Source organism: Antennarius striatus, chromosome 17, assembly GCF_040054535.1.
Source record: "Antennarius striatus isolate MH-2024 chromosome 17, ASM4005453v1, whole genome shotgun sequence".
Classification (NCBI taxonomy): domain Eukaryota; kingdom Metazoa; phylum Chordata; class Actinopteri; order Lophiiformes; family Antennariidae; genus Antennarius; species Antennarius striatus.
This window is the reverse complement of record NC_090792.1, coordinates 1,377,187-1,399,916: the sequence shown is the minus strand read 5'-3', so window position 1 is coordinate 1,399,916 and position 22,730 is coordinate 1,377,187. Positions and strand designations below refer to the sequence as shown.

At 40.4% G+C, this 22,730-nt stretch overlaps 1 protein-coding gene across 2 annotated transcripts; it reads left to right on the top strand.

Moving 5' to 3' along the window:
• The first annotated feature begins 503 nt into the window (after window positions 1-503).
• vrk1 (VRK serine/threonine kinase 1) lies at window positions 504-14,912 on the top strand. Of its 2 annotated transcripts, none has more exons than XM_068339599.1 (13): window positions 504-566; window positions 2,438-2,597; window positions 2,771-2,826; window positions 4,136-4,205; window positions 4,763-4,850; window positions 5,407-5,515; window positions 5,854-5,946; window positions 6,869-7,001; window positions 7,175-7,295; window positions 7,481-7,539; window positions 8,727-8,896; window positions 10,140-10,233; window positions 10,878-14,912. In XM_068339599.1, the coding sequence occupies exons 2-13, from the start codon at window positions 2,438-2,440 to the stop codon at window positions 11,042-11,044; spliced, it is 1,320 nt and encodes a 439-aa protein (XP_068195700.1). In that variant the 5' UTR covers window positions 504-566; the 3' UTR covers window positions 11,045-14,912. The 2 variants fall into 2 exon arrangements, with proteins under 2 accessions (XP_068195700.1, XP_068195701.1); XM_068339600.1 differs by having other exon boundaries at window positions 507-566; window positions 2,419-2,597.
• The last annotated feature ends 7,818 nt before the right edge of the window (window positions 14,913-22,730 follow it).

The window sequence follows — 22,730 nt, the reverse complement described above, 5'->3', positions numbered from 1 at the left end:
TATTCTAGCCCATTACAAACTGCATGATCGTGTTACATATTGGACACAGTTTTGCAAAGCCAAGAGGTAAATTGGGCGAACGGTTTAATTTGACTGGACGGAAATAATTGTTCATGCTCCACCAGCTGGTAATATACATAGAATTGAATTAAAAGAACACACATTTATTTGGTTTAACTACTGCCATACTTTCTTTAGCATGTGTTGAGGAAAATATGGGATTTAAACATCTAATTAATGTGTATTTGTAATTTATACAACAGTACTACATGATAAAGGTAAGTCTATCTTGCTTGTTCAGTTAACCCAAACAAATCAATTCCCAAAATTATTAATATCAAAAAATATATCTTTCCAGAGCATATCAGATTGAATTGAGATAGAAAATTCATACTCACAGGATTCAAAAAACACAGTCCACAACCGGAAAATGCATCCTGACGTTTCCGGCATAACAAACCAATAGAATCGCAAGTTTTTGATCGTGACGTCACTTCCTAGTTGTCACTTTTGCGGGAAGTTTGTTCCGCATTTAGCTCCTCTGACAAGCGTCGACAAACGTAACGGTGAGAATTCATCTCCTCTTCCTTCAGCCCAGTGAACGTCAGGTTTCCTGACACCCAGAAGCTCCCCGGAGCCTCTGCGGCTCCCCGGCGGCATGAGGCTGCCGGTGGGAGGCGAACGAACCGGCGGCTAGCGGCTAGCTTAAAGTTACCCGGTCATGGCCCTCCGAAACGTTTGTGGAGCCACTGGGAACCGTTGGTTTGGACTAGTTATAGAACCACTCGTTAGTAAACGTGTTGGTCTAGTTATAGAACCACTAGTTAGTAAACGTGTTGGTCTAGTTATAGAACCACTAGTTAGTAAACGTTGTGTTGGTCTAGTTATAGAACCACTAGTTAGTAAACGTGTTGGTCTAGTTATAGAACCACTAGTTAGTAAACGTGTTGGTCTAGTTATAGAGCCACTAGTTAGTAAACGTGTTGGTCTAGTTATAGAACCACTAGTTAGTAAACGTGTTGGTCTAGTTATAGAACCACTAGTTAGTAAACGTTGTGTTGGTCTAGTTATAGAACCACTAGTTAGTAAACGTGTTGGTCTAGTTATAGAACCACTAGTTAGTAAACGTTGTGTTGGTCTAGTTATAGAACCACTAGTTAGTAAACGTTGTGTTGGTGTAGTTTAAGAGCCACTAGTTAGTAAACGTTGTGTTGGTCTAGTTATAGAGCCACTAGTTAGTAAACGTTGTGTTGGTGTAGTTTAAGAGCCACTAGTTAGTAAACGTTGTGTTGGTGTAGTTTAAGAGCCACTAGCGAACATTGTTTTGATGTAGTTTGACTCTATCAAACGTTGTTTTGTTCTAGTTATAGAACTACTGATAAACTTTGTTTGGTCTAGGTATGACGACTAGTAAACATCATTTTAGTCTAGTTATAGACTCACTCCTAACACCTGTTTTTGGTGTAGTAATAGACCCACTAGTTAACTTTAGTTTAGTCTCCTTATAGCCCCATTAATGCCAGTTATTTTGGTCTAGTCATTGAACCACCATTTAACAAGTGGTCTAGTTAAAGACCCACTGCTGAACATTGTTTTGATGTAGTTCTGGACCCTAGTGGGGGGGTTGGTCTGGTCATAGACACCAGTAAACTTTGTTTTGGTCTAATCATAGATCCACATTGTTTTGGACCCGCTGATGAACATCGTTGTGGTGTGGTTGTAGACTCACTAGTAAACAGTGTTTTGGTTAAATTATGGACCCCTGACTAAACGTTTTGGTCTGGTTATTGACTGACTTAAATATTGTTTTGGTCTGGTTATAATCCCACTAGTAAATCTGGTTTTGGTCTTGTTATAAACCCACTAGCAAATACTGTTTTGGTGTGGTTATAGACCCACTAGTAAACGTTGTTTTGGTCCATTTATAGATCCACTAGTGGACATTGTGTTGGTCTAGTTATGGACACAGTAGTAAACTGTTTTGGTTTAGTTATAGACCTACTAGTAAACATTTTGGTCTTGTTAGGGACCCACTGCTAAACATGGTGTTGATCTGGTTTTTGACTGACTTGTAAACGTGGTTTTGATTTAGTTGTAGTCACACTAGTAAACGTTGTGTTGGTCTAGTTATGGACCCAGTAGTAAACGTTGTTTTGATCTAGTTAATAGGTTGTTGTGTGTTTGAGTCCATACTCTGACAGGGTTAGTTATACATGCACATCTGACTAAATATGATAAAAATGTGACATTCATGTAGAACTGAACATTCAGTCTGTTGTCATCAGGGTTTTTATTCATTAGAATTAGTTAATTTTAAAGATTTGCTGGTTTTACCGACGTGACTTGACTGCCCAGCTCTTCCATAACCCATGAACTGTTATGTCATAATGAATAGCGTTGTTATGTCATAATGAATAGCGTTGTCCTGCAATGACAGATGGCTCCGAAGGGCAAGGCAGCAGGAAAAGGCAGAGCTCCAGCCAGGAGGAAGCTGGCAGAGGAGTTCCCACTGGGGGAGGTCCTGACGGACACCGCCAAGAAGTCCTGGAAGCTGGGGGCTCCGGTCGGACAAGGCGGCTTCGGCCTCATTTATTTGGGCAAGAACTACTTCCTAAAATTGCTAAAAGACATCTGAATGCATTTTATCAAGCATTTGTTTTGATCAAATAACACGTAATGCCTTATATCACATTCAAGACAGACATTTGTAATGTTTGGTTATTAAAAGGAACATTTCACTAAAAACAAATATTCTCTTGCATGTCTCCAGCTGAAGAGAATTCTTCCCAACCTGTGGGAGCAGATGCTCACTATGTGATCAAAGTGGTAAGACGACTAAGTGACTTCAGAACATGAACTGCATTATATTTGTTTAAGTTATAGATGCGGAATTAATGGGTGACTTAGAAATACTGAACTGATAATGAGAAGTTTGGGTCGGCAGCTAATAGCCAGGAATAAAATAATAAACCCACTGGGCTCCAGAATAACACCCAGTAAGTGTTATTTTAGTTTCATTACTTGTTAGTCATTTTTTAACACATTTTGTGAATTTTTGAACTGGAATTAAAGGTGCAGGTGATTATTTTGTGACGACATTGCAAAGTCGAGGACTACTGTAATTTGAAAACCTTAGATATTTCTCCCTTCATATACTAGCTGTAGCAGTAGTTTGCAAGGAATGTGGAATTGACACATGGTACAGTTTTACACAGAAACATTCACAATGCACAAAATATGTGCATTCATTTTAGCTATGCCATGATAATTTACAAAATATGGTGATTTGTTCAATGACAAGTATTTGTAATCTGTCAAATACTTGTTTATGCTTGTATATTATTGCATAGGTGCAACCAATGAAAACGTTTGGTCACACCTGTACAGATCTTAAATATAAAGTAAAATTTTACCACCCGTCTGCTGTTTATATTGAAAAGAAAGTGCTTGTTTTTATTGTTACCAAACCACATGTTTCATGTTCCCAGTCTGGACATGGAATTTTTGATAGTTTTATAGTCATTAATTAATATAGAAAATATATTAGTAGACACAGTTATCATGTCTTAAAATGTTTTTCCCACGTTTTTACCTTTACCTGGTGGTCTTACTGTACTATCACCAGAAGGTGGCAGGAATAAGGTTCTTTGCTATTGTAATTAAAGAAAGAAGAAGAACGCACTAACCACATGGCAAACAGCTGAGGAATTCTAGCTGGTTTGGAACTCCTCTAAAGAAATACAGGAAGTGAGGTGCAATTCATGTCTTCCACATAAAACCACCTGCACACATCAAACCAGAGCAGAAGGTTTGTCCACAGCTCAACAGTCGGTTCGATCAGTCGACGAATGAAGTCATGTTGATGAGATAACAATCAACTCACAGATGACAAAATACACTTATATTTACTGAAAACGATGGGTTTTACTGTTGAGCAAAACTCACCCAAAGACTTCCTAAACTTTGTAATGATGATGTGCTACTGTTTGATTAGTAGCTGCCAAGAGGTTTTTGAATAATAATTTTGGGCTTGAAATGTCCATCCCTGTTTGTTCAAATGACTCTTTAAAGAAGTCTGGGCATAAATGACTTGTTGTTATTCTCTTGTTGTTGTTCCCGTCGTCTTTGTCCACAGGAGCCCAGTGAAAATGGACCCCTGTTCTCTGAGCTCAAGTTTTACATGAGAGCTGCTAAGCCTGATCTGAGTAAGAGGCCTTATCGTTCCCTTTGACACACACACGCACACGTACGTACGTGTAGTTCTGTCCCTAAGCCAAAGTTAGTGATCACATCACCACACACACTCACAACAGAAGGGCATGCAAATAAAGGAAAGGCAACTTCTTTTAATTAAAACAAGACGGTCTTGTTGGTGATGCACGGAGGGGAGGACGCTTTTGGTGGTGCCCCCAGGCCACATCTTTGCATTTTATACAATAACAATTCAAATGTCAGTCTCTCCTGACAATTAACTGCTATATTACTAAGGAACCAAAAGCTCATATTTTATTCATGCTGGAGTCTCATATTGGTAAATATTTGTCCCAGCAGCAGATTAGCTTGCAGCCGTGCTGCCCAGCCCCCCCCCCCCCCCCATGGAATTACACTATTACTTTACAGCTTCTGGTGACTATGCTGCTAACTGGGATGGTGTGAGTGGGTGACGGCTGGGGTGCTTGGAGATCTTTACTTGTGCTTGCTGTAGGTTTTGGACAGAAAAGGTACTTAAGACATTTCTGAGTAATTTCTTGTTGTCCTGCAGTTCAGAGCTGGATGAAGTCTCACAAACTGAAAAGCCTTGGAGTCCCGAGATACTGGGGCTCAGGTCTGCATGAGAAAGGAGGGAAAAGGTAAGTTGATAATGAAATGGTTTCAGGGGCCGTGTCACAGTGTTCATAGCTTTTAACCCCTGGGAACTGTTTGGGCCCAAAAGTGACATTTTTGTTGCTTCTTTGTGTTTCTCTCCCAATAAATCAGTCAGTTAAAAGGCTAAATACATGAAAATTTTCCAGTAATTTTCTTTCATCTTTATTCTCTAAATTCCTTAATGCCTGTCATTGGAAGTGTATAGAGTAGCAGATTTTCACTGTGTACACACAATGGTCATAAATGGTCCCATTGACGCCCATTATAACTATATATATATATATATATATATATATATATATATATATATATATATATATATATATATATAATGATATAACTATATACAATAATGCTGATGAAACATGTTCTAATGAAACATTGTTCATTGCAGTAAGAAACTGCCCCCACAATGACCCCACAACCCAGACACAAACCCACTGTCTGTGTTCACACACCCAAAAGAACATGTTTTTTCCATTCATCCATAGTTGTAATATGTTTATCAGAAGTATTAAATAAGTTCCGTATATCTTCCAGGTACAGGTTCATGGTTATCGACAGACTTGGCATGGACCTTCAGAAGAAGTTTGAAGACTGTGGAAAGCGGTTCCCCAGAAAACTGGTCTTGCAGCTTGGTCTTCGGCTGGTTGGTTGTTTCTTGACCCTGAGTTTTAAGAGTTAATATTTAGCAAAGTGTGCATCGTCATGAATTATTGGACAGGTCAGAAGCCAGACCAGTACAAATTTTAAACCAACTGTCTGTGCACACCTGCACTAAGTAGGGAAGTTTATTGTATTATTTTGCAGCATCAGTTTCATTCATTGCTCTGAAGTTTCATTCACCCTGGTCTGGACTCACAAGTTCATTTCACCTCAACATTCGTGGAGTCTCTGAAGTCTAAATGTGTTTGCAGGTCTGATCAGATTTTCCCTGATCATGTTTTTTTCATGAGACGTGATGTCATATGTTTTTTCTCTGTTCAGCTTGAAATTCTGGAGTACATCCATGAGCATGAATACGTGCACGCTGACATTAAGGCATCCAACCTCATGCTGAGCCACAGCGATCCCAACCAGGTCAGGAGCATGATCCGGTGCTTTATTTGAACCGAAGAGATGCCGTGTACAAAAATGAAGGGGACGTTTTTGATTATAATGCATTAGGTTCAGTTAAGTCTCAATGTGCGTGTTCCTGTTTCTATACATGTGTACATGTGTGCACACGTGTTCACACGTGTGCATGCAGGCTCAAGATGGGCAAATTAGATGCCACAGTTTTTTCTAGTTAACAAGGCAGGGGCCAAATATTTAATTTGAAGATTAATAATGCATCATCTGGGTGTTATTAAATAGTTCTGTATAATTGACAAAATTGGTCCCTCAGGATTTTAATGTTAATTAAAAAATGTTTTAATATATTTCTTGGGTTTTTATTGGTGTGTGCCTTTTGGTCTCTCCGTGTTAATGAAGCAACTTGTTGTTGTACATTTGATGCCATCAGATATTTCAGTGGGGTTTGTAGACTTTTTGCAGTGCATGTTGGGAGTTCTTCAGACTCATTTAATGGCCCACAGATGAGCGTCTGTACAATGTGGTTTAAAAAATCAGCAAAGTAAATCAGATTTTTAGAGCACACTGATAGGAGATGTAGTTACTCAGCATGCTAAAGGCATGTAAGAACAACACACACACACACACACACACACACACACACACACACACACACACACACACACAGTTTTCAAGGCAAAGTCTGAACCTCATTACAACAGTCCAGCCTGGGAGCAACAGATGCATATTATTGCAATTGTTGCACTTTTTATATCGAAATTGTCAAAAAAAAGTAATATATGGTTAAATAAGTGAGGGAGGAGATCAGGATGACATCATCGCGTTCAGACCTTATGCTGGAGTCATATGACATTAAAGTTAGACAATTAACTGTAATATTGTTAAATGGACTTTCTTCTTGATCTCGGTCGATGTGCTTTAATTGTAGGTTTACCTGGTAGATTATGGGCTGGCATATAGATATGCACCCGACAGTGTCCTGAAAGAATACAAGGAGGACCCAAAGAGATGTCACGATGGGACCATCGAGTTCACAAGCATCGACGCTCACAAGGGAGCATGTAGGTACACCTGAGAAGATACCAGGTTTAAACGTCCTTCTGTTGTTTATGTGCAACAAAAGGCATCTTGAGCCTGAGATAAAATCATGAAAATAAAAACTACTGTACCTATATGAAATGATGAGGTGCTGTTTTAGAGGTGATTTTCTGATGTGATGCGATGTGAATTCCAGCTGCCAGCAGACGGAGCGACCTGGAGATCCTGAGCTACTGCATGGTCCAGTGGTTGTGTGGACGTCTGCCCTGGGAGGACAAGCTGCAGGACCCCCTCTATGTCAGAGACGCTAAAATCAGGTGACAACGTAGCTGCATTCACTGCGCACAGCTTTCAATGGTAGCCTGTAGTTTTTCTGCTGCACCCACACGAGAAAAGGTCTGGAGTTCGTAAAGATCATTGTTAAACAGAGCAGCTGGAGCTCTCTGTTGGGGGGGGGGTCGTTCAGCTGGGACTTCTAAAAGGTGTGCTCTCTCTTTCTCAGGTGTCAAGAAAATGTTTCTGAATTTATGACACAGTGTTTCTCCACTCAAGACAAGCCAGGTAAGACACACACACACACACACACACACACACACACACACAGAGCACAGGGGGGGTGAGCAAAGGCTTTTCAGGGCCATTAATAACTGCTGACAACAAATTCCAATCAACTGGTATTAGCCTTCAACCTGTAATTTCTCCTGCTGTGTAATCGCCCTGTAGGACAGAACTGTTTGCGACTGCTAGCTGTGTGTGTGTGTGAGTGTGTGTCTTTGTTGAGGTCACTCCAAACGCACACCTTTGGTGAGTTCCTGTTATGATGGCACCAAATCCCCCTCATCTCCTCCTCCTGTTGGCTAATCTTCCTTATTAATAAACACACACACACACACTCTTCAGGTTTGCCACTCATGAATGGTGGTAGTACTGTAGTATTTGTATAATACTAAAAATGTTCAGCCATATGGATTCCAAAAGTGATGACAGAATTTACGCTACAAGCGTACGCAAGGATGGAGTTTTGCCAATAGAACAATATAAAAACTAAACAAACTGTTAATTATATTGCTTTTATCAATACCATCATAACTGTTAAAGTAAAAAGAAAAAAAAGAGTAAAATTATATATTTGTTTTATCGAAAAGCCTGGTAGTCATTAAAAAAAACAGTTTTAGAAATAAAAAAGATTTACAGTAATAGTTTTTTTTGCACTTTTGCTTTTCACTTAATAGTTTTATATCTTTTTATTAAATTCGTATATTCTCCTTTGGCCACTGCACCAAGCTGACAGAACCTTCTTCACACACATTCCAGTAATAACTGTAGTAATATCTGTAGTTATATCTGTAGTAATATCTGTCTCCTTTTCTTCATTAACTTTTTTTAAAAAAAATTTTATGCAAGAAAACACTCATTGTCTCTTACTTTTTCTCCAGCATTTGCATCTTTTTCGGAGTCATGGTGATAATCAACCTTTATTTGTATAGCGCTTAATCACACCAGCAGACATTTCAAAGCGCGTTAACAGACAAACACAACACGACTCTCCAAGCATCAGTGACAGCTTATTCTTGCTCTGGATGCTTTCTGGCGATCGTGCATCCCTGTCAGAAAATATGCATCAGAGATGCAAAGACGCACACAAACAAGAACACTTTGCCCACCTTCTCCGGTGCTACTGACACTGTCAAAATGTTCAGTGAGTTACAGCCGTTCAGTTCGTAGTGTGTGTCGCTCCTGTGTTGCAGATGAGATCCAGAGGTTCATGGAGGAAGTCAAATTACTGGAATACAACGACAAGCCGCCGTACGAGAGGCTGCGCTCCATCCTGCAGGCAGGGCTGAAGGCCATTCGGGCCAAAGATAACGGCAAGCTGGACTTTACTCCTGACAGCAGAGCTGCATCACCTCCTGCCCAGGTCAACACACACACACACACACACACACACACACACGCACACACACACACACGCACACGTGCATCTCATTTTGTTCCTCTTTGTGGCATAGTTCTATTTTTGTATCAATGCACTCAGAGCTTGGAACACAACTATGATCATGTTGTCATGATGAACCCACTTTACACTTACATGCCTCATTTATAGTAAAATAGCTTAATCCCTTGACCCTGGAAACCTCCTCCCAATAGATGAAATATTGTGTATTATCAGTAGCTTCTGAGTCATGAACAAATCTGATTTTTCCATAATCCACATCTGGATCCTACTTCTCAGTTCGATAAAAGTCCTTTTACTTCTCTTAAAATCAGTGCCTCAAAATGTAGTAACCCTTCCTAATCAACAAAATATTGATCTACACAAGGATCTGGTTGTGCGTAAAGCATGAACTTGATCGTGGTAAATATGTCAAATATTTTAAGTCACAGCTCTCTAAGGGACTGAGCAGGTTTTACCTTCATGGGGCTTCTTGGTCCAAACTCTGCCCGCTTGGTGCAACGTTTCCTCAAAATCTAAAGGTTTTTGGAGCGCTCTTGTGGACCAGAGGCAATAATCAGAAGCATTCACATACACTGTTGGTATAACACGAGTTTGGTATAATTATTATACGGTGAAGACTGTTCAGCTCCATGTAACCCTTAATGAGATGCTTTTAGTTGTGGCTAGCCCTTTATCCTGACTATTGCTTAAGTTGGTGCATTACTGCTGTTTTTAGTTATTTGTTATATCAACTCCATTTTTGTGTGTGATATTTTGAGAGATTTCATTCCGAGCAGATCTTCAGAGGGAGAGGAGGTGTAGTCAAAAGCCATTACCTAACAATCTAGTCTAGTGTCTGATGATTCCAGCAGCGTGTTTCGAAATGACTCAGATGACAAGCAAAGGAGAAACTGTGATGTGATGTGATTTGAGAAAAGGCATGTTCACTGTGCACCAGTAACATCTACACTCTGTGTCGAAACTTGTGAGATCATGAACGATGATCATGTTAATTTACTTTGCATAAAAATGACTACATTAGCTAATGTTTGCGTAATGTAGCAACAATTCAAGCAAAGCACAGCAAATGTACTCATGTGTACTTTTTCTATTGTTGTTAAGCACATAACTTTGTTTTGTGACGTTTTATTGCTTTGTACTTTATATTTTGTGAAGCACTTCGATGGCCATGTTGTTAAAATAAAAAACTTGTCTTACCTTCCAGAAGTCCACAAAGAGAAAGAAAGCAGCAGCTGAAGTAGAAGACAGTGACACCAATGGAAGTCCCATCAAGAAAAGGAAGGCTACAACCAAAAAAGGTTGAGTCAGCACTTTGTTCATTGTGTGTTCTTGATCTGTCCTGTAAAACATATCAAGGGAAAGATCTGCGACCTTTTTGATGAACACAAAAGAGATAATCTGCAAAATTTCACAAGAAGCGCCGGTAGTTCAGGCAACATGGACTTGGCTTTGGACTTGGTGGTCTCAAGTTCTGGGCTTGAACTGGTAGCGGCTGGGGTGCCGTTGAGCAAGGCACCAAACCCCACAAGCTGCACCTAAGGCGCTGCTACGTGGAGAGGTGCCATTCTTGACCACCTCTCTATTGTGCAAATTCAAAAAACTGCCCCAAGGGGCAATTAAGGGTACATACAAGAAATTCAGAGTGCAAGAAGAAAATAATACACACAAACCTCACACTAAAATACACAGATATGTGCAGTATAAAAAGGTATGTGCAATGGTTTAATAAATAAAGATATCAAGACCCTTCCTATTAAACTGCTATTTTTGACAAAGCCAAAACGGCTCCGTAAGTTAGAGACATGGACACATTTCAAGACCGGAGCCAACTCGCCAGCGACCCCAACTTCCTGCTAGACGCTGGCCAAAACTGTACACAAGAGAACGTTTGTTGATGTATATTCTTGCCTACTTTTTTAACTGATTAAAATTTCCTTTTCAGAAGTAAATGGAGTCAGGAAAAGTCCTAAAAAGACTCCAAGACCCAGAAAGGCACCCAGCACTGGAAAACGTGGCACTGCCAAATCTGTCCTTGTGGAGATGGGCACGCAGACATCACCTGGACTCGTCCAGAAATCCAGAGGTAGAGCCAAGAAGGCCAGTTCCTAAGCGTCCACCCGGATCTCCACTCAACTTCTATCTGATTTTGTTCTTGGCTTCATTGGAAAAACAAAAGACCTTTTCAAATTTTATTGAAGAATCGAGTATCTGTTACTAACGACACGTTTGTACTGGTTCACGGAGTGGTTAAAGCAAGGTCTTCTGTAATAAAGAGAACATTAATTTGTTCAAGTTTGATTTTGTGCAGGACCAAATTGTAAAGAAATTGTTCAGTTATTAAATAGTTGGAATCTCTTTAACAGAATAGCAATAGAAATGTGTTAATGGCTACTGGATTGAAAATCTAACGTTTCCTGATTTAATTGTAAAATTGTATCTGATATAAAATTTAGAACCACAATTTAAATTAATGTATAACTGTGTTGTTTTTACATCCATATCAGTGAAGTGCTTTGGTATAATTAAAAATTTGTTTTCCTTCAATGTAGATAATTTGAAGTCAGAATGGCGACACAGCTATTGGGTTATATTAGAGCTGGCCCAAGACCCACATTTTTTGGCCACTTATTTCAATTGGCTAATGGATCCATAGAGGATTGAATCAACATAGCGGGTTTGATTTATTTAACACAAAGTCCTAACTTAGAGTTGTACAAGACCTGTCTAGAAATGTGCTTGCTTTCTAATGAACCTCTCAAAATCCAAAAATAAAATCTCCTTTCCATTCCTGCCAGCTTTAAACATAGTCAGTTCAGCACATTAAGAGTTCACACTGGTGGAAATGTGCTTTAATCTAATGGAAAGGGTCTATAGTACCTGGGTTTATTTATACACCCTATTATAAATTCAGGGTACAAAACTGTGGTGAGACCAGTGATGTTGTTTGGTCTAGAGACAGTGTCACTGAGGAAAAGACAGGAGACAGAGCTGGAGGTAGCAGAGATGAAGATGCTGAGGTTCTCTCTGGGAGTGACCAGGATGGATAGGATCAGGAATGAGTACATCAGAGGGACAGCACATGTTAGAGGTTCTGGAGATAAAGTCAGAGAGGCCAGACTGAGATGGTTTGGACATGTCCAGAGGAGAGATAGTGAATATATTGGTAGAAGGATGCTGAGTTTTGAACTGCCAGGCAGGAGGCCTAGAGGAAGACCAAAGAGGAGGTTTATGGATGTAGTGAAAGAGGACATGAAGGTAGTTGGTGTGAGAGAGGAGGATGCAGAAGACAGGGTTAGATGGAGGACACTGATTCGCTGTGGCGACCCTTGAAGGGAAAAGCCCAAAGGAGAGGAAGATTCTTATCGATTCAGGATGGCAGAATACCAGAAGATTCCTTCGGATTGAAACATGAAACAGTGCGCCCTCACGCATTTGCGCATCAAACACTTGCGGCTTCACCTCACTGTGGACTTTTGGGAGGCAAAAATACTCAAACTTTGAAGAGAGCACAATAAATGAAAGTCCTGATGTTCTATAACCTTGAAGGAGTAAGGACTGTGCTCTTCAACCTGGGTGGTGTCTGTTCACAAGGCGACCACAAGGTGTAAACGGGTTCACGTGATTGGGCAGTCTGCACCACAGGGCGGGGCTGTCCTGCTGTCACGTATGGTGGTGAAACTTGTCCAAACATCGTGTATATTTCCGTGTTTAAAAGTGGACAGCAGAACGTCTAACGTGACAAGCTGTTGACAGGCTGTCCATTTTTACGTTCTCCCCTCTTTTCCTCCGGGATATCGACCATCCGCGATGGAACCCCCACCTCCCTTTAGCTCCCAACAGGCTCGGCTTCCCTCCCTCCTCTTAGTGAAAGACATCTCCACTAATATCACTGTGGTGGAGACCCCCGGGGGCCCCTTTGGTGACAGGTGGCTTGCCATCAAATGGAGAAAAGAGCCCCCCCCTGCCTGGCTTTTCTCTTACCTCTTCCACTCCTCTAAACTGACCTTGCGGGCATCCCAGCGACAGTCCCGCAGTAGGGGGCAGTAGTACATAATGATAGCAAATGGTTGTAGGGGTGGGGCTGCTGGTCAGATAGTAAGGAGAAAGGAGGAGCACTTAAACACAACACGACCATCTTCACTCCTTGCAGATAGTGGCACATGATTCCACTTTGGCCAGCCAGCATGGTTTTACCCTCCCGTGGCCGTCCTGGCATGCAGTTGTTACCCTTATTCGCTGTGGTTAGCCTCTTATCGTCATGCTAGCAGAGCCACAAAGTGTCTCAGCGGCGGCCTAATGACTGCCCTCACAACACCAACGAGTTATTGGGCACACATTGCCCAATAACTCGATAATAGTTTCCCCAACCAGTGGGTTCCCTGTTTGGGACAATTGCCAGTGGTTTGTTGGGTTGTGCTGAGTTCCAATTATTCAAACTTCAAACTAGTTTCATACTGAGCTCAAACACATTGAGAAGTTTTACATTTTACACGTAATTGATGCAGAACTTTGTCAGAAAGCAGCCATTCTAATTGATACGGGTGAGTTTCATCCATCATGAAATCACAAAGAACGAGTCAAAGTCTTAAAGAAGTGATCCTGATCATTGGATCCGGATCTCATCATCATCATCTAAGCTGTTAGGCTGATTTCTTTCATCATATTAAAATATTATATAAAATAAGTACAACTGAAAAAGGTAGATTGCAGGAGCCACAACATTACAGTTTTTTGAAATGATGAAAGAGAAGGCAAAGTTTCCTGCGTTCACCTGTGTGTTGTGTGTTAGTACAGCATCACACTGACTCTCAGTCTGTATAACTGATGTTATACATCCAAATGTATAAGTAGCTGACCAGGCTGACTCTGACATCATGAGACCTGATGTTCCATACTGCACTCACCGACAATGGCTGCCTGTCCTCTGAGTCCTGGCTTAATCTCCAGTTATCTGATGTCATGATCAGATAACGGAAGTCTCAAAATGGGACTGTGATCATGTTCACTGTATTGACATGGTAGAGTTGTAAGAAATCAGGCCATTACATCAAGAATGATAAATGTACATCTGTAATCAATGATTTTTCTTAAGAAATATGATAAAAATAAACTCCAGCTAACATTCATGCATCAGTCTTCAATGACACACTGGTAAAATTCTTCAACATTGTGAGATCAGGTGGTTTTCATTGGTGTGGTTTCTAACTTTAGATCTATGCAATTCACCTGTCCATGAAATAATCAACTTTAATTGTATAGCGCTTAATCACATCTGAAGATATTACAGATAGACTGACCGATTAACAGACAGAAAACCAACAATGCCCTTCAGATAAGCATAAGCATTGGTGGCGGGGAAAAACTCCCTCATTGAGGAAGAAACTCCGGGCAGGACCCAGACTCTGTGGACGGGGTTCGTCCGCCTTTACCTGTTGGTTGGGAAAAGGAAATACACTGGGGACAGAGATAGGTCAAGGAAAACAGAAAGAGAAAGTGGCAGATATTAGCGTAAAGCTTGTTCATGTTTTACCAAGGAGAAGGTTTCCTGAAAATTCTTCTGTAAATACTTGCGCGCATGATGGAAGTCGTACCTCACAAATAACCAGATTTAAGTGATCTGCTAATATCTGGTGCCAAAACCGACAGCCTGGCTTCAGAGGTCTCTGTGTCACATAGATCAAACCTGCTGTGGTTTATCACTGAATTACAGTCTGAACGTCAGAACAGGCTCATCTTTGTAACAATCAATGATATTGTTGAAAGTAGGCTTCATAACATGAGCAAGGTGAGTGCCTACTAGTAGGCACTCACCTTGATCCCAGTTTAGAAGAGGAATTAGAAGACAGACAGTTCAAAATCAAAATGCTGGTACGCTGTGAGATATGATGCTGTTTCTGAATCTCTAGACAGAACAGACCAACTTGCATTTTTGGCTTTTTGACGCACATTGAATCAGAATTAGTTATAAAAAGGTAAATAAAAAAGTAATTTTTCTTTTCATTGTCTATAAACTTCAATCATATGGATCGCTTTGTCTTGCTGTTGTGAATAATATGCCATGTCAGTGGTTTCCTAAGTATTCCATCTAAATTCCCTGGCTCTTCAATTGTCACAGCTTAAACAGTAAATCTTTCTTTCACCCCCACCTAAAAAGTAGAACAAAAAAAATCTTTCACCCACATTCAGTTCTATAAAAACTCTCCAATAGTTGCAATCATTCACAGCTGCCTCCTCCAGAAACTCCTGCATGAATAGATGCCGTGGAAATTTCACTCTGCTTTTGTTGTAATTTAGCAGACCTCTCCCCTTCCAACAGAAACAAAAATATGCACACAGGTGTGTTTGTGTGTGTGCATGTTTGTGTGTGTGTGTGTGTGTGTGTGTGTGTGTGTGTGTGTGTGTGTGTGTGTGTGTGTGTGTGTGTGTGTGTGTGTGTGTGTGTGTGTGTGTGTGTGTGTGTGTGAGTGTGTGTGTGGAGAGAAGTTACGCTGCATTTGCATTCTGGATGTGTGTAAATATTAGAACGCAGCGGGTTCCCGGCATGAGGAGAAGCAGACAAAACGGCAGCACAAGTATTCTCATCGGTTTGGAGTTCACACTCCAGCCTCCTCCTGCTGTTTGTAATCTGCAGCTGCTGCTGTGAGCAAAACTGGACAAGCATTTATTGTCCCAGCAGGAGGACGCCTGACAAGAGAATGTTAAACACTCAGCTACCTGCAATTTCAGAGGTAATAGCAAACATGATGAAATGTACACATGACTAATTATTTCACATTTATTTTGATTTTATTTTAGGAGACTGACGTTGTGTATCTGCGAATGTCAATTATTATTTGCTCAAAATAATCTCACACAATTCAACAATTGTAATGTTGTGGAGGCTTTTGCAACACATTTTTCCAACATGTTTGAACTCAAGGAATGGATGAAGTAAACAGTAAACAGCAGTTTACAACTATTAACCTAATCAAAGAAAACAACCAATGATTCGAGTCATTGACGTCAAAAATCAAATTAGAATATAAGCATGGCCTCAGATCAGTTATCAGTTCAATATTACAGCAGTATGAAATCCTGAACATTATCAAAAACAAAGGGGAAAAAAAAGAAACTTCTTAATGTTACTTCTAACATTACAAACTGGACTTTTGAAGGGAGTTAGTACTTGGTTGTATTATTTACAGAATTTGCAATGGAATTAATGAGTTTGTGTGACATTAGACAGTAGCTACAAGAGTGTGTTCCATCAGCTGCTAAATGTCAGACACACAATTGACAGGTTGGGACCGAGATGCCATGAACGTTTCCAGCTAGCTACTAGAAAGTTCTCAAATTGTGTTCTTCTTAGGACATAATTTTATATGATATAATATAAATAAAATATACTGTAATTATGTAAATATAATATTATAAATACATTATAATATCTAAATAAATAAAATTTAAAAAATCTATAATATATTTACAAATATAAAAGTATATAATAAATAATAAATGTATTATAATCTATAAATATATATATAAATGTAATATTTTAATATAATACCAAGGCTTTAAATTCTTTCTAAACATTACAAACTGAATGTTAGTGTGTTTGTGTGTTAGTTATTATGTCTGTGGTGTGACTTGTTGTTTCATTGGCTCAGTCCACTTGGTCTTGGGGTGGGGACCGAAGGGTGGCCGGTACAGTGCCCATGTGGACAAAAAAGTTTGGAGGTGCCAGTTCCCCTCCTGAGCACTGCCAAGGTACCCTTGAGCAAGACACCGCCCCTTTATAAGCTGCTCATTGGTGCGCCCTGGATGAGAACTGACCACCACTCTACATCTCATTACGTACTTGCCGACAGGCTCCAAGTGTGTGTTAGATTATTCGAGTTGGATGTTGACACTCATCTGGTCAAGTGGTCTTAGTCTAGCTGTTTGGCCCCCAGTCTAGACTGAGTCCACACACCAAGAACACACCAGGTCAGACCTGAACAGGTGGGGTGTGGCTGTACTCACAGTGTTCACGTCCTGAACAAATTTATGTGAAAATGTTCGATGACTAGTTTTTTTCCTCAACGATGGCATGACATCAGGATCAAACACTAACTGTGTCTAGATCAACGTGAAATACTTTGGATGAAAAGATGTGGGTCTAAAATGGCCCAATCCATCTGAGATGGTGAATTACTCCTGGACAAGATGAATCCAGACAGAACAGCATCCCTGACGTACAGGTCAGGGAAATCTAATTCCCTGTTCCCTCTGACGTTTACCTGAAGATAGCTCAGAATGAACATCAGCTAACTAAATGAACAACCCTGCTGTGAGGTGGTTCTAGGATAGCATCGACACATGTGCTCCACTTAGCTCCTGGTCATCCCCCGCCCCACTCAAGTAGCTCTACACCCCCTCTCGGTGGGCAGTTCCGGTTTCAAACCATTAATTCGCACTCTTGAACACCGTCTAATCGTTGTCATGTGACTACCACTGGAGTAGCTTCATCCTGATGAGTCTTACACTAGTCTTGCACCATTACCCCTTCAACACCCTTCCCAGATCCGAGCGTGGACCCTCCGGTCCAGACGCACACTGCAGTGCTGACGCGTTTGTCAGGGGCGTAACATCCCAGCGGAAGCAGCGGGCCGCCTCTGCACTGATTTAGCTTTGTGAGCGATGGCTCTTAAATTGGGTCACAGCGACTAATGGGTGCCATGCTGGGTGCACCGTTAAGAGGAAATAAACCTTTGTGGACATATTTCTTAAGTAATTTGCACCTCAGGCCATGGAAAATCTATTAGGGGCTAATCAGGAAGCTCGTTTGCTGCACCGTCCAACTGCTAGTGAAGATCACACTGAAGGAAAGGTACAGTCTTCTGTACACACCTTTGAGTGGACAGTCTTGTTTTTCAGGTAACAGGTCAGTCTTTTGACGTTTACAGAGGGACCCTGGTCATTCACTCTTTTGTTCCAGAGTGTTGAATGATTCAGATGATCCATATTAAATATTTTATGATTGTGTAGGTTTATACTGGTGTGTTGAAGACTGTCCAACTGACAACCACGACATGTGACCACTTAATCTGACCTACACAATGAGAGACAACCGTTTACATTCATGATCACACTTAACGACAATTCATTAGCAAATAATCCGAGGCCCAATTCAGCCATTTCCAGGTTGAATGACACATCAGTATCAGAGACCACCCAACAACAGGACAAGGACAGTCCAAGCTAAGGGTTTTGAGCTGCTCTCTTTACTTTCTACCAGTGGGGGCCTGACGTACCTTCACAGGACTTAGAACAATTTGTGTTAACATGTTAGCAGTACTTTGCTTTGCAGTACTCCACTTTGCTGTACAATTCCAGCACCTTATCAGCTGCATGAAACTGTCTTAACACTCAGTATGTGTTTGATGACGAAAGGCGCTTTCAGTCCTGGGGGAGCCTCGTTTGTTCCCCAAGAGTCTTCTTCTCAGACTGGCCCCAGGCTGCTCTCTCTGACCAAAGCCGGGTTGAGGTAGGTGGGAGGAGGATGGCCTCTGATGGGGCAGAGAACCTTGTCAGGGGTCTGTGGGGAAGTCATGCTCATTGAGTGAACACTGAGGGCCAGTGGGGTGCCCCGGGCAATGTCCCACAATTGGGCCACAGAACAATGTTGTGGTTAAACTCTCTGGGCTCAGCTGCATCAGAGCTGTGGTCAGACGCAGGGCAGATCCTACACAGCTGCCTCTGATCAAGTCATGCTCTTCATTTTCACTGGATTTTGAACCATCGCCAATCAGAATGCATTTGGTATCAGAACCCCGTCAACACGGGTGTATTGGTTTTCATTGCTATACAGTAAAAGTAGATAACTAAGACAGTTTGATCTGTATTGAGACACATTTGGCTGTTGAACAATGACTTATTCAAGTGTTGATGCTGCTTTAAGTTTTAAGTTCAGAATGTTCAGAAATGGCTCAGAACTCTCTTGTGAAACAGAAACAACCCGGAGAGTACGGTTCATGTAGAGTTGAGCCTTGACATGGTGGTGGAAATTATTCAAGTGTTGTTGTTGTTTTTTTAAATCTGTCACGTTTTGCATTCATGTGTAAAACGCTTTATGGATTGAGGGGCCTAACATAACCAGAAATCATGAAAATTATTTATGATAAAAGTTAGCATTATTTTAATGCATATATGAATGAAAATAAAAAATAAATTATGTGCTAGAAAGCTCTCAAATTATGTTTTTTAGAACATTATTTGATATAAATATATAAATATAATATAATATATAAATAAATAAGTAATAATATTTAATAATAATAAATAATGTATTTAAAATATTTATATTTAAAAATATACAAGTATAATTTTATTATATATATATGCATATTATATAGTATATATATATATATATATATATATATATATATATATATATATATATATATATATATATATATATTAGGCCTCTTTCCAAGAAGATATTTTTAATCTATGCATGAAATCATCACAGCAGCTCAATGTTCTCTCTGGCCTACATGCAGATTCTAACTCATTCCACTTTCCATTTAAACTGGTGGTTAAACACTCTGATGCCACTGATCTGTGGGAATTAAACCAGAAGACTGGTTCTCTGGACTGTAAAGCAGCTCTTCTGGGGCTCAACTACATGAAAGTTCAGTCCACAGGATCCACTTCCAGAATGTCTGCTCATGTGTTTGTGTTTGCATGTGCAAACTCGTTCATGCAACCCTGGATTTGGAAATAGATTTCATTAAATTTTTAGCATCAGTATTTTTTTTCCATAAATGTATGAATATCATAATGTTTATTTAAAATATGGGTCTGATGTTCATGAAATATGTATTAAAAACAAACAAAACATGTAAACATCTGAGCCGTCATCCGGGAAGTTTTGTATAACATTCAAAAGTGATTCCAGGCTTCAAAGACATCTTGTTGGTTTTTATTTTTATTTTGTGAGACATACCAAATATTCATATACTTTTAGAGAGAGGTCAACTCAACACATACATGATTAATCAATAGAATGTAATAGTTATATGATCCACTGGTAATGTATGGCATTAGACTTCTGTAATTTATACAATATAACTCTACATGATGATTGATAATGATGTGGTTTTGCATTCATGTTCCAGTGCAAGTTGATTTGGATAAAAGAAAATAAGGTATGAACAAAGTTTTGACACAGTCATTATGTCAGGTAATTTTAATGTCCCTACACTTTGTCACTTAAGTTTTAAATGAATATTTGGAAACGAAATAGAAATTACCTGTACTTACATTTACAAAATGTATGCAAAAAAAAATATGCAAGTGTTTATGCAAGAGGGTGCACAGGAAGTCCTCAACATACAACTTAATTGGTACTGACAGATTGTTGGTAAGTTGGGTACTACCTGTAAATCCATCTATTCATAACTACCTCAAAGTGGATGATAACTTTGGATGAAGCAGATATTCAATGGAGGAAGCTCCTTTTGACCTCCTTTAATCATGAGTTAATTATTTCAGTTACGACCCAAAGCTCATGACCAAAGCTGATTTACAGTCTCGAAAAACTGCAAATTTGGAGATAAATCAATTCAATTTTCTTTTTCATTACGCGTGGTCTTTGGACACACTGTTAATCTAAGAATATTTATCACCCTTAATTTGTGTACATATTTATGAAGAAATAGTTGAGAAAAGAACCTCAAATGAGAGATTAAATCAACGTCACCCCACCAGCTGCCCCCTCCCCCTTAGACTGAATGCCTTCATCTATTACATTCAAACACTTCTTCCCATCATGGTGGACATATAGATGAAGGAGGGAGGAAAAATAAACCAGCACCCCAATCTCAGGTTTCACACTTCCCCTCAGACCTTGCCTCACCCCGTGCCTGCTCTCACCCTCCCTTTGGCCCCTCGTGCCCTCTCTCACCATTATGTCTTCACTCTTACTCAGCCAGTCCTCCAGATTGCTTGCACAGGAATGGCATGTGAAGCCAGAAAGAGGATGTGACCAGCCTCTTTCCATCTGTCGCAACTCCAGCCTCAAATAATAGGATTCTGTGTGAGAATGGAGGATAATTGCAGTCTGTATTCTGCTCCCTAAATGTATGATATTAACCCCGCGCTCCCTGCTGGCCTCTCAGTAAGAGGCAGATGGTTCTGTGTTTTGATATCTGAACCAGGGAGAGGAGGGGTCAGAGTACAAGTTGAAGTTCACATCCAAAGGAGTGGTGTTTCTCCCCCTCCTCCACCCACCCCCCACCCCCCCCAATCTGTGATCCCCTTCCCCTTCTTCTATGAGAATATGGGTGACATTCAAAGAAGAACTTTACCTAAGACCTGTGCTGGAGCTGACCCTCACGGTTTGATGAGCGTGAGAGGCAGACGGCTGTGCCTGAGCCCGAACAGACTTACGTACACGATGAGCAGCATGCAAAGGGGTCGGAGGTTCAGGACAAAGGTGGAAGTGAAGCCCAGACAATGGAGTCTAAATTAGGCAATAGATTCAATCATGGAACCAGAGGTCAAAAACAGCTGTGCAGGGTTGGGTACGGGGTCAGTCGAGTAGGTATTCATGTCATAGAATTCCTGATGTGTCGAAACTGTCCAGAAGTGAAAGTCACAGGGAGGTGGAGGGTGGACAAAGCAAACCTTACATACATACACATAGATTTTACGCTCTTCTTGTGTTTTTATTAAAATTTAAATGAAGCCTTGATGCAGTAGCTCCACTAAAACTAAAAAGTGCATGTAATATAACCCCCTCATCTCTCTGGAAAATGAACGTTAAGACAAACTGTAAAACGGGGAAAAAATGGAGAAAGAATAAGTCAGTGGTTAACTGTCAAATGCTTCATAAAAAACTAAAGCAAGGCAGTGGAATCATAAAGATTAACACATTTATGACACTCAATATCCAAATATTCCTCTTCTCACAATCTAAGTCACCATTTCTATAAAGTCAGTGAGGATGTTACCCAACTCCAGATGTAAATGATTTGCAGTCCTTTCTACAGACAAAAGTGTTGTTATTCGATCAAATAGATGCCAAAATCAGCAAAAGAACATGAATGCCCCACAATTGTTGTGACATGAGGACATTTAAATTCCAACCAGATGCGTGAAAGCAATGGTGCTGCTCCGCGAGGGTTGTGGCAGAGAGGGGAACTGCAGAACAATATGGTGGTGTCCATTGTTTGCATATTCGAATGTTCGTAAGTTGACGAAAGACGAATCTGTGAGGCTCCTTCAGTGTCCTGGAGCATCTCTTTCTGGATTCTGGCCTGTAAACTGTACTTACACTGACAAGCTAGTTTCAGAAACGCTGTACATCTACAGATGGGATGTTGCATCGTTTAATTAACCAGAAACGGCTCAAAGTGATTTCCTTGTGCATTCTTGTGAAATGGACTAGTGACCCCAGTAGTAATATGCTCCAATGGAACCTTCATCAAGACACTGTTTCAAAGGTACTGTGGTAACCTGGTTGCTCACCGGCTGGCTTTTGGGGGAAGGGGTGCATCATCGACACGTGGTTCACTTTAAACAGCACAATTTGGAAATGTTTCTTTCATATCAGGGCACACCAGCTGACCATCAGTCAGTTTTACTTGGTTGAAGGAAAATCATAGAATGTTGTCAGGACACTGCACCAGTGGAAAGACGTCCTCTGGGGGTAATTTGGGAAGCATCCTTTTAGGCGACTCTAATTCTCCCTTCCCTGACCTGACTAGATGACCTTACATCACAGTCTACTGCTGACATATCATATAGTCTTGTCAATCATTCAGCACAGCTA

Coding starts and splice junctions, on each gene's coding strand:
- vrk1 (XM_068339599.1), top strand. CDS start 2,438: ATGGCTCCGAAGGGCAAGGCAGCAGGAAAAGGCAGAGCTCCAGCCAGG. Junction 5,947..6,868: donor GCCACAGCGATCCCAACCAG/GTCAGGAGCATG, acceptor CTTTAATTGTAG/GTTTACCTGGTAGATTATGG. Junction 10,234..10,877: donor GAAGGCTACAACCAAAAAAG/GTTGAGTCAGCA, acceptor TTTCCTTTTCAG/AAGTAAATGGAGTCAGGAAA.